The following is a 15,902-nucleotide window of genomic DNA, read 5'->3' as shown; positions in this document are numbered from 1 at the left end:
GAATGAATGGAGTAGGCCGAGAGCAATTATATTGTCTATGGTTGCATCTTACTTTTAGATGACCTTGAGTTTTTTCTATCTTGTCTACTGCTCTTTTCCGCACGGTAGGTACTGCTTGTATATCTGTGGTTAAGTACTGTATAATTCTGTTGTATACAAAAAGCCCGAAGATATCGATCTAGAGAGTGGTATATTTATGGTAAATAACATCGGCCTGTCAAAAGTCTCTGTTACATCTTCAGTTGAGTGTCTCGAAAGTTTCCTTTTTAAACAATGAATTCTCGTATTATAATCACGCCGAGTGAAAGGCAATGTTTATTAGATTTAATAAACACATATCCTGCCGTTGCCAGCATTTCGACTAATCATCTGCAACTTGGCGAGAAGAAAAATGCGTGGGCCAAGTTGACAGATGATTTCAACTCAATCGCCGGCAATCAAAAGGTTTGTATCTTTTGTAATTGAAATACTAACTAGCCATCACGCCGTTTCCCCACAGGGATACTCTTTTTTCATTCATATACATACTCTTCTATTGTTCCGATTCCGTAATACTATTATAATACTGTATTATTGAATTCCTTCTTAGCGGACCCAAGCGCAGCTTAAGAAATGCTGGGACAACATTAAGTCAAAAAGGAAGATGGAGCTCTGCGAGGAAAAGAGGAGCAGGATGAAGACGGGAGGGGGCAGGCTGTCGCCAACTGTCTCTGATGAGCATCATCCCGTTGACAGCGTGCTGGACTTGGCCACCAACGTTGAACTGAGCTTTAGCAACGACAGCGATCGCGGTTAGTTTAAGAAAGTTATGTGAAATATTTTGGCTACTTGTTTATTTAACTTTGACCTTATTTCTTATAAAGTATTGTTTAAGTTTCAGATACCGCTGTGCCCAGCACCAGCACGTCTGCTTTATTCAGCATGCCATGGACTGACCAGTCGACGGAAGTGCCGGTGTTTGGTAAGTCAATTTTTGATAATATAATTGATTCTTATCAATTCAAAATGTGATTTGTTGTTAGATGGTAGTGTTCGCATTTCTCTGTAGGAACTTATTACATAATTTTATCAGTTGTCATGCTAAATCTTAAATAATTTTCGAGATAGAAATATTGCAAAAGTGTTTTTAATTTTCAGATATAACAAAAACACCGGAGGAAAGTTCAACGCCCCAGCTCAAGACGAAGACACGTCGCATTATAGCCAAGAAAGGTGACTATATTTACCTCTCTATTTGCTGTGATTACTTGCATTTTCGTACAAAGGTTCAAATAATGCTCGGAGTTCGGAGAGCTTTACTTTAACCTCTCGTTTTCCACCATAAAGAAAGAGGGGCCCTGTTGAAGATGCTGTGTGGGGAATGTTTTTGAGGAAGGAGTGAAAATGGGTCTTGAAGAGACCAATGTTGTAGGAGGGAGGAAAAACAGAGGCCAGCAAATCGTTCCACAGCCGAGCTGTTGATGACAAATGTCATCCGTGTACATGCAATGAATATGCTAATATCGATCACTTCGTCGGTAATCTGGCCTCATACAAAAGATGCATTAAACTTAATTTGTTTGCTAGTAGGTACCACGATAATACATCATGTAAACATAATATGCCTACCAGTACTGCACTCCAAAACTATTTAATGTACTAGAAATCATAGGTACTTGAAAAATTTATCAAATCGGATGACATAATCCAGGATTTCTTACTTTTTATATTTAAATCTTTGTGGGTACCTTTTAGAGATAATTTATATTTCTACATTTTTACTGTTTTTTTTCTTACTTTAAATTTTAATTTTTACTTGTAATTTATAGTTTGCACTTTATATTTACTTTACACTTACTTACTTTACTGTGTAAATAAATAAATATGTTGGGCGCGTGTTTGGCGTGTTTCCCGACTGTGCACTATGTCATGGGGCACAGAGTGTTATTTACACAAATAAACCTGTTATTTACATTGATGACTAATCAGCTTGCAATTTTGTGTTGTTTCACTAATCAGCTTGTAATTTTGTGTTGTTTCAGACTTGATACCATCTAGTGGGCAGGTGGTTCGGGACGAGGGCCAAGTGCGTTGCCTCAGAAGCACCAATCTAACAAAGTACGATGAAGAAATGCACGTAGTAAGGATGGAGACTGCCCGGGAGCAGAGAGAGACTGCCCGGGAGCAGAAGGAGACTGCCCGGAAGCAGAGGGAGACTGCCCAGGAGATTGCCCGGGAGCAGATCGAGACTGCCCGGGAGCAGAGGGAGACTGCCCAGCAGATTGCCCGGGAGCAGATCGAGACTGCTCGGGAGCAGTCGAAAGGAGCTCGTCTGCAGAACGAACTTATAGAACTACAAATAAGAAGAGCGAAGGCAGAATTGGAAAAAGAGCTCGCCAATAAATAAATATGAATAAAAAATATATTAATCTCCAATAAATGTTTTATTTATTTTCCATTCTGTTTCAATTTTTTTGATAATGGACATTATTAATACATACATAGGTATATATTTAAGATAAACCCTTGTGCTCTTTCATAATTCAATACACAGCATAATTATAACATATTATAAAAAATATGACTTCACTACTCATTACATTAGATAAGGTGTCCTTTCACAGCATGACATTACACAGCACAATTACTATGCATTAAAAAATATGACTTCATTAGTCATAACATTAGATATGGTGTCCTTTCACAGTTCAATACACAGCACAATTACTATACATTATATATGGTGTCCTTTCACAGTTAATTACACAGCACAATTATTATACATTAGATATGGTGTCCTTTCACAGTTCATTACACGGCACAATTACTGACGTCACTATTCATTACATATATGGTGTCCTTTCACAGTTCATTACACATCACGTAAAATGTCTTTGGATAAATGCATCTCTTATCGTTCTGCCTGAAGCAGACTGCACCACCGAATTGACAGGTATATTTATACCCTCAAACCGCCCAAAATGCTGGTCGTTTGACGATATACATAAATTATGCAAAATGGCACACGCAACGATAATGTTTGTAGTATTACTTAGTTTATTTTCTAATTTCCTCCTCAGACAAGGAAATCTCCTCTTCCATACACCAAATAATCTTTCGACTACATTCCGTGTGGAAATTTGCGCCTTATTATATTTTTCTTGCCCTTCATTTGCAGGATTTAATACTGGTGTGAACATATAATTTGTCTGGCCATATCCGCTGTCCCCGAGAAGAATGCCTGTAATCCTTTTCTCCTCAAACTTTAGGCGGCACGCGCTGTTTTGAAATATCCTGGAATCGTGGGTAGAACCAGGCCACCTGGCAACTATGTCCAAAAATTCCAAACGTGGACCTGACACAGCTTGCACATTCAAGGAGAACCATCCTTTCCTGTTGCGAAAAGATTCCCCTATTGTTCGGCTTGGGCTCTTGATGGCAATGTGTGTACAGTCAATACATCCGACGACTCCTGGAAATTGGGCTCTTGAATAGAAGAGTTTCCGATTTTCAGCGTAGTCCTGGGGCCGTTGAGGAAAATGAATAAATTCAGTTATCCGTTGCGCCAATCTGGAGGAAATCTTTTGCACTACTCTGCTGGAGGTTGGTTGGCTCAGTTTGTGTAGATCTCCCGCAACAATCTGGAATCATATAAAAATATGTAGGTAGTTAATGAACATTGAAAATAATACAAGATGAACACTCCATCTAGATATTTTGTACATCTAAGGGCATCTGGTTAATTTTAGGTTGACATCATGTTTTCATTAAATAATATATGCATTCTTTCATTCTTTGTCGATTTCAAATCAGTACAGACATAATGTAAATAACAAGTTTCAGCATCACAAAATGTAATATTTTCGTTTCACAAAAGTAGAACATAATTTGACAATAGATATCTAGTAAAAAAGACGCATTTACCTGATAATTACCAGTAGCGTAGAATCGCAGCGCGATAGCTACCTGAATAACAGGAGGTATGGGCAAGCCTCTATTATTAACTAAAGCGTAATTCGGAAATAATAGAGGAATTAATATATGCATTACAGTTGTTTTCTCCAACCGATAACGATCCTTAAATTGCCGGTCACTGTAAAACTCCACGGGATTTTCAAAATCGCGTAAATAACGCCGCACGCTGCCCATATTGTCCGTGCCAACGTCGTCACGTGTATTGTATGGATCAACGATGTAATCCAAAAACTCGTTATCCATTTCCATGATCTCCATTTCCATAATCTGCATCTCCATTGTTTTATGTTTTCAACAGCAACAACCGCAACAACTGGGAACAAATCACCGACTTAGCAAGGCAAAGGTACCCTACCCACCAACCTCGAGTTTTGACAGCTAAAAGTCAAAGTAAGCAAGTATGCGCGTGCGCAGTGTCGTAGAGACTTCCATAGTGACGTCTCTGAATACAAAATTTTTTGAAATCTTGAGAAAGGTAGCTTCCTTACTAAGTGACGTCACACCGACTTTAGGCGTGTCTCTGAATATAAAACGGTGTTTTTTAAAGGAAAGGAAGGTTTCTTGAACTAAAGGATCGACTCTGAATACGGGTGTAAGTCTTTTTTACGAAGAACATTTCTGATGGTTTTGAAGAAATAATTTAGTTTTTTAAATTTTATTATTTAGATAGTTAATGTGCTCAGTCCATTTAAATTTTTATACAATTTTTCCACCTAGATAAGTTACACGGTCAACGATTTCCAATGTATTAATTACATAATTGATATAAATACCTGGGACAAAAACAGCTTTCAAGTGATATCTAATTGCTAACTACATAATTATTTCATCCCTATTGGCTGTCATACTGATATCAGATTTACCTCCAAAGATTCTGTTCCTAGAGAGTTGATCGGTCAGGTAATTTGGTTTCAGGTCAACATAGAATTACTTGTATGTATGTTTAAGTTTGTTAGGATAAAAGGTACCAAATAAATATAATTTTGCTTTTGTTTTGTACCCTATGATTTAGATTAGAAATTAAGAAATTTGATAAAAATAATACAAAGTAAATTTGCATCTCACTCCAATGGTGGTGGAACTACTGAAAGATCACTATTAACCTTCCAGCGGGAGCGTTGAGAAATTTCCCTTCAGCGGGTGCTTGTCGTAAATTTTACGTCATCGAGTTTTCCCCATGTAAGTGGTGTTTTATTACACAAATGTTAGTGAATTTTTTTAAGGATATGAAAAATGATAATAGGCAGTAATTATTTGACTTTTTCTTAAAAAAAAACGAAGCAACACTCTAAACATGTTAATATTTCAAAACAAAATATTTTATCGACCTATTTAGTCAGAATCAATATTCTCATCCTTACAATTGTTACAAACCACCTCAACTGAAGAATGGTTCTTGCATGTAAAGGACTGGCAACGACAACACTTCATTGATTCTGAGGATCTTTTCTTATCCAGTGCACATAACCGACAAACACCGCGTTTTGGAAAGCTTCTGTTTTCTTCTTCTGTTATCGGTTCAACTGCCCGACCGTAATTCACTTTGAGAAAAACATTTATATCTTGCGGTAAATGTTTGACATTTAATTTGACTCTAGCATAGCTCGAAGCTCGATGCTGACGACTAAGTGGTGAGAGTGGGGGAAGCGATAAGGCGCGTCTGTCTTAAATTTTACGACAGCGCGCCCGCTGGAAGGTTAACGAGTTTGGTGACTGAACAGCCAGGTACTTTCCAACCATCTTGGTTCCCTCCAACCTCACAGCATCCCCCTTAATTGGGATGCCTTAATAGTTCTAATGGCCCCGGGCAATCACTCAACACTTGTGGAGTAATACATAAAAAAGTTATCATATTTAATCAATCAAAAGCTTGCTAACCCTCCCGCACCAGAGGAGGGTAATATACATACCCTAAACAAGAGTTTTGTGTGATATCTAAGTTCTTTTTGCATCACATATCCCTAAATATTATAAAACAAAGTCGCTCTCCGCGCCTGTCTGTTTGTGCGCTTAGTTCTTCTAAACTAAACAACGGATTTTGATAGGGTTTCCATTATTTAGAGAATTTAATCTGAGAGGTTTATATACAGGGTGTTCTCTCGGTTTACGCGTCACTGGCAAATAACAAACAACGTTACCAGTCTCGAGCTCGACAAGCACACAGCGAATTTATCGGGTAAGTGTGTACCTCCACTAAGGATTTTTGGCAGGTATGTCTTTTTGTGTGAAAAAAAAGTTGGAATTTCGGAAAAAGTTGTCTATCTTTTTTGCTCCTATCATCATGTAGAATCACCTCCCAAAGTTACTACACTTTCACCCTGAACACCCTGTATTTATATATTACAAGCATATTATATTTATTTTAGGTAATTCTGAAAAAGTACTCAGTAATCAATCTGCATTAAAAAAATTATCCCGTTACTATATCCTAACACATAAAATAAATTAAACTTAATTACTCTCCCCACCCCCCAATAGGACATGGCGGAGTTCCACAGGTACAAATTTTTCATGGTGGATAGGCACTTCCTGCACTCAAAGAGTCGATGATTAATTGCTGGGCAAAGATGGACAATGTCATATAAAGGGCAAAAGGAATATTAAGAGATACAATCCCTCCGTAACATATGGCAGACCCTAGTCACCGCCCTTCAGAAGTGATTTTTACCTTCAGGTACATAAAGGTATAATTTGAAATAACACAAATACTGTTAAAGTATGTACAAGATTTATTCCCAGAATTTTGTAGAAAGTTTATTCAGCAAAATAAATCACAGCAGGAAATTTGCTGGCAAAGATCCGCCCAGTCCCAATATTATTACACAAAATAAAACTTCAAATGTATTAAATCAATACAAACGACCCTCGACACATCATCCTCAATGAGGGCATAGGCCTCATGTGTGGAGAAAAAGTAAAAAATAAAAATATAATCTTTACACTAAATGATTATTAAAAAGGCTTAAAACATTGTAAGAATATGCATATCAAATTAAAATCAACAGTAATAATTATATTACGTCTGAAATTCTGTTGGCCCTTGTAAGCCCTTCTTCCATAGGAAGTATCCGATACTAGACAATTCAAGTAGCTTGGTGACTACCGCCATACATCTGTGCGGTGGCATTTTGTAAACTTGTTGGCGATATCAGTCTCCCGCAACCAGTGGGACGAGGTTGTTTTTGGACATTAAACATGGCGTGCTTTAGATCAATGCTAGGAACAAAACTGTCAACAAAGAATGACAGCTACTTACGGCAATTGTTTGGTAGTGAGTGAGATTATGAAAGTATTCTAGTTTTGACGTTTCGAGAATTCAACAATGGTTGGTGGCGACACGGGTCTTTGTGATTTCAGTAGTGACCTATACGGACCGTGTGCAACAATTGTATGTGACGAGAGTACACAACATGAGTTTCGGATACTAGGAGGAAGGGCCTTACTTAACAGAAGCAAACATAAAAGACATACCGTCGATAGCTTTGTTGTAACTTCTCCCTGTTCAGGTAACAGACGGTGTACAACAAAGCTTTAGGACCAGTTTCATTATAAATTATCCTGAAAAATGAATATTTCATTGACAGCAGATCTACAGAGTTCATTTCACAGCGCACATTGATTTCCTCCTTTTAAAATCATTTCCTTAAAAGACCTAAAGCTTTCTTCATTTGCAATTTTTGCAACGCTTCTTTCCGTTTTCTTTCAATTTCTTCCTGAATTTTTGATTCATTCACTAGCGGAACACTTTTAATATTCTTGGATACAGTTGAAGCCTTGTTATTATTGTTGTTATTATTCTGGTAAGTATTATTTTCTAAATTTCTACCATTCTTTTTAACATTTTCAGCAACACTAGAGGCTTTTTTGTATGCCGTGAAATAGTTAGTTTGAAAGGCAAGTTTTGGTGGCGAATGGAAGTTATCAAGTTCAGGATTAGATGGAAGAGAGTTGAGAGAAGAACTTTTCTTGGAGCCGGGTTCTTGTTTCCGCGCCATCAGCTTCTCTCTGGCAGCTTGGTGTTTCTTCTTAATCTCGTCTGGAGTGCACTTCATCGGTTGGGAGAGTTCTGAAAATGATTACAATTATTATGAGTTGGTGTAAAGGATTAATCTTTAATGAGATCATTATCATACACATCATTATGAGAGAATTTCTTTTTTCAATTGGCCATAATGCATAATAACAAACTCCTGTACATCCAAGTTCCCTTCACATACATTTACTTATTTAATGTTTGCAGATGACTTAAAACTGTACTGCAGTGTCTAGCAACACTGAACAGGCGGTTCGGAACTGCTCGGGAAGGCCGAGCGCTTCCGATCCGGTTGCGTAAACTACGGGCGCTGGCGGAGCAGCGCCAGATGGAAAATTACCCCGCTAGCGAGCACACGTTACCAAACTAAGATTGTACAGCTCGGTTGTAATTGCATTTATCGTAATAAATCTGAAAACGTCAGAGTTTCAATCACCTAACGAGCCTTGAGCATCAGTAAAAGTGTAGTAAACACAGAAATACTACGTATAATCAAGAACCTTATCGACTGCGTTCTTCTGCAAACTGAAATAGATTCCATTACAAATTAGGCAAAAACAAACTACATATCTAAAGGCTGGTTCGGACTAGTAATTTAGTTGAGTGGCGAATAATTTAGTAGCTAAACCCAGTTCTACTTGTATCCGAACACCATAAATTTAGTTGAGTAGTTTAGTCAGTGATTTAGTCGGGTCAATCCATTTTATTCTATTTTTTCGGGCGAGTAGTGCCCCCCACCACGTTTCACTGCTCACTGACGCAACCACTAAACAAGTCTGAACCCATTAACATTCATTAACTGCCGCAAAAACATCGTTTCGTTGGAGCGAAGATACAACTCTAAAATTTGTAACGCTATATTTACAACATGAGTGGCTATGGAATTTTAAATCCCCGCTGTGTAAGCATAAAAAAAGCAATCTACATATGCTGATTTGGAAAACGAAATGAAAATATCTGGATTTGGTGATATGGTGTAACAGTGTGCAATATAGTTGTGATTGTTGTGAATGAGGAATACTTGGAGCAGGTTGATGAATTTGTGTATTTGGGAAGTATGTTTACCAGAAATGGGAAGGCTGACAGAGATATTAAAAGAAGGGTAAATACAGATAACTCCATTAATGGAAGACTGAACGCAGGTGGCGCTAACGAAAAATTGTCCAAAGAAGCGAAGCTAGCAGTCCACAATGGAGTGATGGTACCTACCCTGATGTATGGAAGTGAGGCATGGAACTGGCAGAGAAAGGATGAAAGTAGACTGAATTTTTTTTAAATTTTTTATATTAACCATTTTTGGAGGCCACACAGGAGGCCCAAAAGAAAATAATTTCTCTCAGGGCCTATGTCATCTTTGGGGATGCTGTGTGGAGGGTCTTTTTGTGGAGAGGAAGGAGTGAACATGGGTCTTGAAGAGTCCCATGTTGTAGGAGGGAGGAAACACAGAGGCCGGCAGCTCGTTCCACAGCCGAGCTGTTGAACTTAAGAACGAATCGTGCCAGACCCGGTCAAAGGCCTTGGATATGTCTAGTGCGACCGTTTGGGTCTCACCGTGACGTTCCAGGCACCGCCCCCAAACATGTGTCACATACGCGAGAAGATCACCGGACGAGCGGTTCCGCCGGAATCCGTATTGACGGTCGTTGATAATTTTGTTCTTCTCGAGGTATGTGAGCAGTTTGTCGTTGATCACACGTTCCATCACTTTGGACAGAACTGATGTGATCGCTATGGGGCGGTAGTTGGCCGGGTTGGAGCGGTCACCTTTCTTGGGAATAGGGCGAATGACCGCTTTTTTCCAACCAGAGGGCACAGCGCCACACTTCAAGGACATATTGAAGAGCTTTGTCAAAACTGGAACTATTTCCGCAGCACACCTCTGCAATACCAGGGCAGGTATTCCATCAGGTCCACTAGCTTTGTTAACATCGAGCCCCCGTATAACGTGGAGTACATCCCGATGCCGGATCCTCAGCTTTTTCATATAGAAGCCGCAGTGAGGAACCGACGGCGGAACAGCACCTCCGTCGTCGAGGGTCGAGTTTTCCGCAAATATTTTCCCTAATAGGTTAGCCTTTTCAGTTGCGGTGTTTGCTAGTGAGCCGTCAGGTCTGGTAAGAGGTGGCAAACTGGGTTTGCAAAAATTCCGACCTATTGAGCCCGCAAGCGACCAGAATGCTCTGCTGCCATGCGGGCAGGCAGCCAGCTTTTTGCTGATCTGCAGGTCGTGTTCGAATTTTGACCTATTAATGATTCTCTTGCATTCCTTTGCCGATTTGTTGTATGCTGATCTGCTTTCGGGCGTTCGAGATGTGTTGAAGACTCGGTAAGCCGCGTTTTTTCATCGAACTGCTTCGGAGCATTGTCGACTGAACCACGGCTTTGAGCCCACACCAGTTTCTTTAGTAGTCGATTGCATGAAGCCATCCATCGCCGATTTGATGACTTCACCAATCTCCTGGGCATATCTTGAAGGGTCCGAAGTCCGAAAACAAACAGCTGACCACGGAAAAGCGTTGAAATCGGCCCGCATACCGAACCAATCTGCTGACCTATAGTGCCACACTTTTCTCCTCAGCCTCTCATTGGTTGGTCTGAGGTTAACGGGGATTGATGTCGTCACTAGGCAGTGGTCGTGACGTCAATCTTATAACCGTGTGGCACAGTAGTTAAGAATAGGTCTAACAGATTGGAGCGGTGAGTCTGGACATCAGGAACCCTTGTAGGCTCCTGAACCAGTTGCTCTAATCCGTAGCAAATGGCAAAGGATTCCGCCTGTCGGCCAGCCGAGTCCGTTGGGCCTGAGAACTTCAACCATGGTTCGTTATGAACATTGAAGTCCCCCAGAACAATAAACTCGGCCGAAGGATAGCGGGGCAAGAGATCATCAATAGTATCGCTCAAATGTTTGAAGAGTTCGGAAGTGTCTGATTCGCTATGGTTCGGTGAGCGGTATAGACATGCGTAGAATCTTGCCGTACTGGCAAGATTGACGCGCACCCGCATTACGTCGAATCTGGAGTTTTCCAGACTCAATAGTCGTACACAGTTGACGTCAGCTCGACTATAGAGGTAGACTCCTTCTTTGAGTCGGAACTTGCTTGCAAGGGTAAAGCCCGGGCAGTCCAGATAGGAGGAGTCTGGCGGCTCGGCTATCTGAGTTTCGGATAGGAAAAGAAGGTTGGGACGTTGGGACAAAAGATGGTGATGAACAGAATTTAAATTTGTGTGCAGGCCGCGAATGTTGGCAAAATTTACCAACAGTTTTGGCCCGCACCGGGGACGCCTGCTACACGCCGCTGTAATGATGTTAATATAAGTTAATAATATAAGTTATTTTTTTAATTTTGTCATGTAAAACTATATCGGGTCTATTATGACTAATCGTTCAGTCTGTTAGTATAGTTTTATCATAATATATTTTATAAAATTCGTTTTCTAAAAATGAATTTGGTTCGTATTCATAATATGGTATTATATTACGGCAGTCAATCAAGTTATGTTTAATTGCCAAACATTGGTGAATTATTTTTAAAACTTGAATGTGCCTAAATGTATACTCGGACGGTGCTAATATAGAACATTCCGATATAATATGTTCTATAGTTTCCGGAAAAGCCAAATATTTTCTACATAAATCATCAATTTGATTCGTATCTTTGATTGTATGCTTCCTATAATTTTTAGTATTAGTGACTCTATCATGTAACTCTCCAACCATTTGTTTGATGAAATTTGTCAACATACGTTTGGTTGAGATAATTGAAGTGTTTTGCGTGTAAAATTTTATTTGACCAGGAATCTAATAATTCCTGGTTGGGATTTATAAAAATGTTGGCATTCTCGTCGTATAAATTTAAAGGTAATATTGGGATTTCTCCAACTAGAATTATTGAACAATATAAATATATTTTGTCAAGTATCATTATGCAGGCCCTTTGAAGCCCAGGCCCCCCCTGCAGAGGCCCGGGGTACTTATTCGGTCACTAAGACACTAATGACATAAACTAAATAGATGTGTAGTAAAAAAGGAGTTTGTACCTTCCATATCCTGAATATCGGCTACGGTAGGCATGGTGCTGTGACGACTGAAGGTGGACGATGATGAGGCACTGTTGCTCTTCAGCTTCTTGGTCTGCGGCGCCGTGGGGGACTCCGGCATGGACTTGTGGCGCCCAAACTTACTCCTCGACTCATTCAGGAGACTGTTGTTCATCAAGTTCGACATGTTGGATATATTATTCAAAATAGAATCCCCTGTCTCTTCATTCCAGCAATTATTACCTTTGTTAATATTTGTAACCTTTCCAATGCTGTTTTTCACAAAATTAAATGTGTTTTTCTTAGCACTCGCCAGACGGGGTGAATTCCTCGAGAGACTCAAACCTTTCGGCGATTTAATTCCTAATTTCTTTTTAACCACATTATCAGTGGGGGGCGCTTGCGTTAGAAATTCAATCTCACTGTCATTCATGTTGCCGATTAGGTTTTCAAAAGAATCGTTACTTATTTTAGGCGAACTCAACATGGTGACCTGGTTATTTTTAAACGTCAAGGACAATCTATTATTTCTTAATGTATTATTATCACAATTGTTTGTATTCATTTTAAGTAGGTGCTCTTCCTCGACCATCTGGCTGGCCTTGAGCAGGAATTCATTCATGGAATCATCGGACTCTAACGCTCCTTCATTATCGCATTTAGAAACTTTATCAATTACATTATTCTTAAGAGGTAGCGAAGAGGTATTCACATTGCAGTCGTCTCGGACAGGTTCTTGGGGTGGTTTAATTATGCTATCAAACAGACAGTCATTGTTGTTCGGAGTCGTGACAATGTGTCCCACAGGGGCACTGAAGGAAGTGTCAGCATCCGGGGAAGTCGCAGTATTGTTAGTAGGCTCCGAACACATCAACCCTTGAACATTCTTATTTAGAGCAATCAGTTCTTCTTTGAGTCCTTTGAGGAATTCTTTCTTTCTTAGAGAAGGTCTGATAAGTTTCTTCTTCATGGGTATTCGAGTGACTGGGGAGAAGTCATTGTATTGGAACTTTTTCTTCCTCTTCCGGATGGGCGTGTGGTGTGTGGGTGAGCCCTTGTCCGAGGAAGGGGAGTAGTAATTCCAGACGACATCGTGCTCGCCGCTGGAGCCATCCTGCGTGCAGAGGAATGGGATAGGCGAGGGTGCCGAAGAGTGACACGGGGAATCGCTGAGCCACGGCGGGGAGTCAACATTCTCACCAACTTTCGGAGTGGAAGACACTTCTACAAAATTTTACATATGTCAACTAAGTATCAAACAATTTACTTATCTCAAACTTACATATCTTCACCTTCATTCGTAGACTGAATGGCTGGCATTTGGTATTAAAATTAGTTCTGCTTCGAACAGTCAAAATCGTAAATTCAAAAAAAAAATCTTTGTTTTTAAACACAAATTAGTAAAATGTCCATGGTGCCATATGTCAGAATGAAGTAAGCTTCCGTTTTAAAATAGAAAGCCTTAACTTATAAACGTTTAATGATTGAAAATAAATACAGAAAAATATGGATGTTCTGAAAATAAATAAAAATGACTTATTTATTTATTTATTAAACGGTTATGCACCAATATAATATATTAATATTACGGACAAGATTACAAGATGTTTCATCGTAAAAATATAATGACCGGTCTTTGATTTTTTTTTTACTACATAGGTTTTGTGCCTCCTGTAAAATCTGACAAATGGTAGTTAAGCATTCTACGAATTAAACCAACCAAATATATCTTATCTTTGGTAAAATTTCTGTACTTTACCTATATTCTAAATATGCACAAATTACTGAAATAACACTTTGTTTCAACTTAATTAGTACATGAAAACATTATTTATGTCGGGGGAGATAGAAAAACATGCACAAAATAAGTTATTAGGTTCTTAGTTTGGGTTATTTAAATAATTTGTGCGATTTCCAAACATCGGCGGCAAAAAAAGAAAAAACACAGAAATTTTTTTGCTTTGAAAAATGAACTTTGCATCTTTTACTATCTCCCTGTTGTAAATAATTGTTTCTTGCAGTAATTAAGTTGAAACACGTTATTTAAATAATTTGTTTGTATGAAGAAGTAAGCGGAGTATGGAAACTTTACCTTCGGGCCTACTCTGTATCTTTCGGGTTAACAAACCATTAAGTTCGTGGTTTAACCTTTCCTTGCCGGTGCTGTCAACTGAGTGAACATCGTCTCTAATTAACCTTTCCCTTACTGTGCTAAAAAAATACATGCGTTACGGTGCTGTGTAGTCAATACACATCTCAAAATAAGCGATTTAATATCGGAAAAATATGAATATTCATAGCAAATCGATTATGTTCATTATATTTTATATCAAAAGTGATAAAAATTGTAATTTAATTGCTGAAAACATGAAAAAACCATCGGCATATGCTAAAGAAACGTGCGAGGGGTCCACATCTAACGACGGTTCGCGGCCAACTGGCTAGCGGCGCAGCTGGCACAAACACAGCTGTGCGGTCGTAGGTATCGATGGTCTAAATCAAAAACTACAACTGCAGAAGTGTGGATGTCTCATATTCCCGCCTAGCGAATTAAAGCGGGACATCAATAGCGTGTCATTTCCTCGCACACTCTTCGCGTATTTAGTATCACACGGTTGATTGTATCTGTGTATTTGTTCCCGATTTTTAACAAAAAACTCTGATTTTTAATTGAATTTGAAAACTATGTAATGTATTATTTTTTAATTCAGTGCATAAATGTATAACGGAGGAATACCTAAAATCTGAACCCAGAATTTATTATATTTGTAGAGTTATTAAAGTTATTAGAAGCAATGTGTAGTAAATACACACCACAGATGAGGAAAGGTTAATAAATATCTCTCTAAACATATTAAACACAGAGTTCAAATTTTAGGTATTCCTCCGCAATACATTTATGTATTGCAAAGTAATTACAATATAAATATTTACCGAGTGTATAGCACCGGAGGACGAGGAATTTTTTAATACCGTAAGGGAAGGGTTAATATGAGTTTGTGACGTGGCTAAACCGGCGGCAGGAATATTTCGAAAGATACAGAGTAGGCCCCCTTATCTTTTTATGTTGCTTTGTCTTTTGGAGTATCCACCCTGATGATGGACACACTACAAGACTGTCCCAAACTATGACTCATGAAGAAGGAAGACGACTCAACACACCAAAAATAAAACAGGATAATATCATTAGCCTTGAGGATCTAAAATAACATTCCATTATCTTGCATATAATAATAATATTCCTGGTGCTATAGAAGCTACATAGAATTATTTTATTTATTCAGAAAACTTTGTAATTAACATGTGTAGCAGTTTGGTTGAAAGTGAGCACGGTCAGCATAGATTTTAAAGAATGGAGAATGAATTTAGATACACTTTGACACATCGCAAGAGACTTGGCGCGTAAAACGCACAGAATAATTAACTAATCACAATGAACGTACCACTTTTCTTCCGGATATTCACGCCATTCTTTCCTGATAACTTTAGTTTTCTCCCTTGTTTGGGTGTACGCTGCATATAGAAGATTTCTTAAACAGAAATAATATCAATCTCATGAGTTATTTTATTATTTCGCAGAGAAATGGCTTACGTACACTAACTTTTAGGAACTTCACGAAGTCGAAGTCGAAAACTCAAAACAAATTTGACGTTATTGACATTCATAGACAATAATATTCGATCCTTCAATTTTCGTGCCCTTTTAGGGTTGTTAAAAATATGCAAAAATGAATCGAATTCTTGAAAAGCAACAAAAAATTGTTATATAATTTTATAAACAACTGTCTACTGATAAATTTAATATTTTTTCAATGTCTGAAAATGAGTACTTTAGTAAATGACGTTTTTTCATATTTTTTATATGAAATCAACG

The 15,902-nt window shown here is 38.6% G+C and overlaps 2 protein-coding genes across 3 annotated transcripts; one reads left to right on the top strand and one right to left on the bottom strand.

Moving 5' to 3' along the window:
• Positions 1–216: 216 nt before the first annotated feature.
• Positions 217–2,402, top strand: LOC149416528 (uncharacterized). Of its 2 annotated transcripts, none has more exons than XM_089641389.1 (5): positions 217–444; positions 590–791; positions 881–961; positions 1,138–1,212; positions 2,022–2,402. In XM_089641389.1, exons 1-5 carry the CDS (start codon positions 274–276, stop codon positions 2,384–2,386), a joined length of 894 nt encoding a protein of 297 aa, XP_089497515.1. In that variant the 5' UTR covers positions 217–273; the 3' UTR covers positions 2,387–2,402. The 2 variants fall into 2 exon arrangements, with proteins under 2 accessions (XP_089497515.1, XP_089497514.1); XM_089641388.1 differs by having other exon boundaries at positions 875–961.
• Positions 2,403–6,680: 4,278 nt separating this feature from the next.
• On the bottom strand, positions 6,681–15,734 carry LOC149416527 (uncharacterized). The gene is made up of 3 exons (XM_089641387.1): positions 15,472–15,734; positions 12,029–13,252; positions 6,681–8,020 (listed from the first exon to the last, which is right to left on the bottom strand). Exons 1-3 carry the CDS (start codon positions 15,545–15,547, stop codon positions 7,590–7,592), a joined length of 1,731 nt encoding a protein of 576 aa, XP_089497513.1. The 5' UTR covers positions 15,548–15,734; the 3' UTR covers positions 6,681–7,589.
• Between the last annotated feature and the right edge of the window lie 168 nt (positions 15,735–15,902).

The sequence above is a fragment of the Hesperophylax consimilis genome, chromosome 16, assembly GCF_061612785.1.
Source record: "Hesperophylax consimilis isolate HC1 chromosome 16, BYU_Hcon_1.0, whole genome shotgun sequence".
Lineage (NCBI taxonomy): Eukaryota > Metazoa > Arthropoda > Insecta > Trichoptera > Limnephilidae > Hesperophylax > Hesperophylax consimilis.
This window is presented reverse-complemented; position numbering and strand designations above follow the sequence as displayed.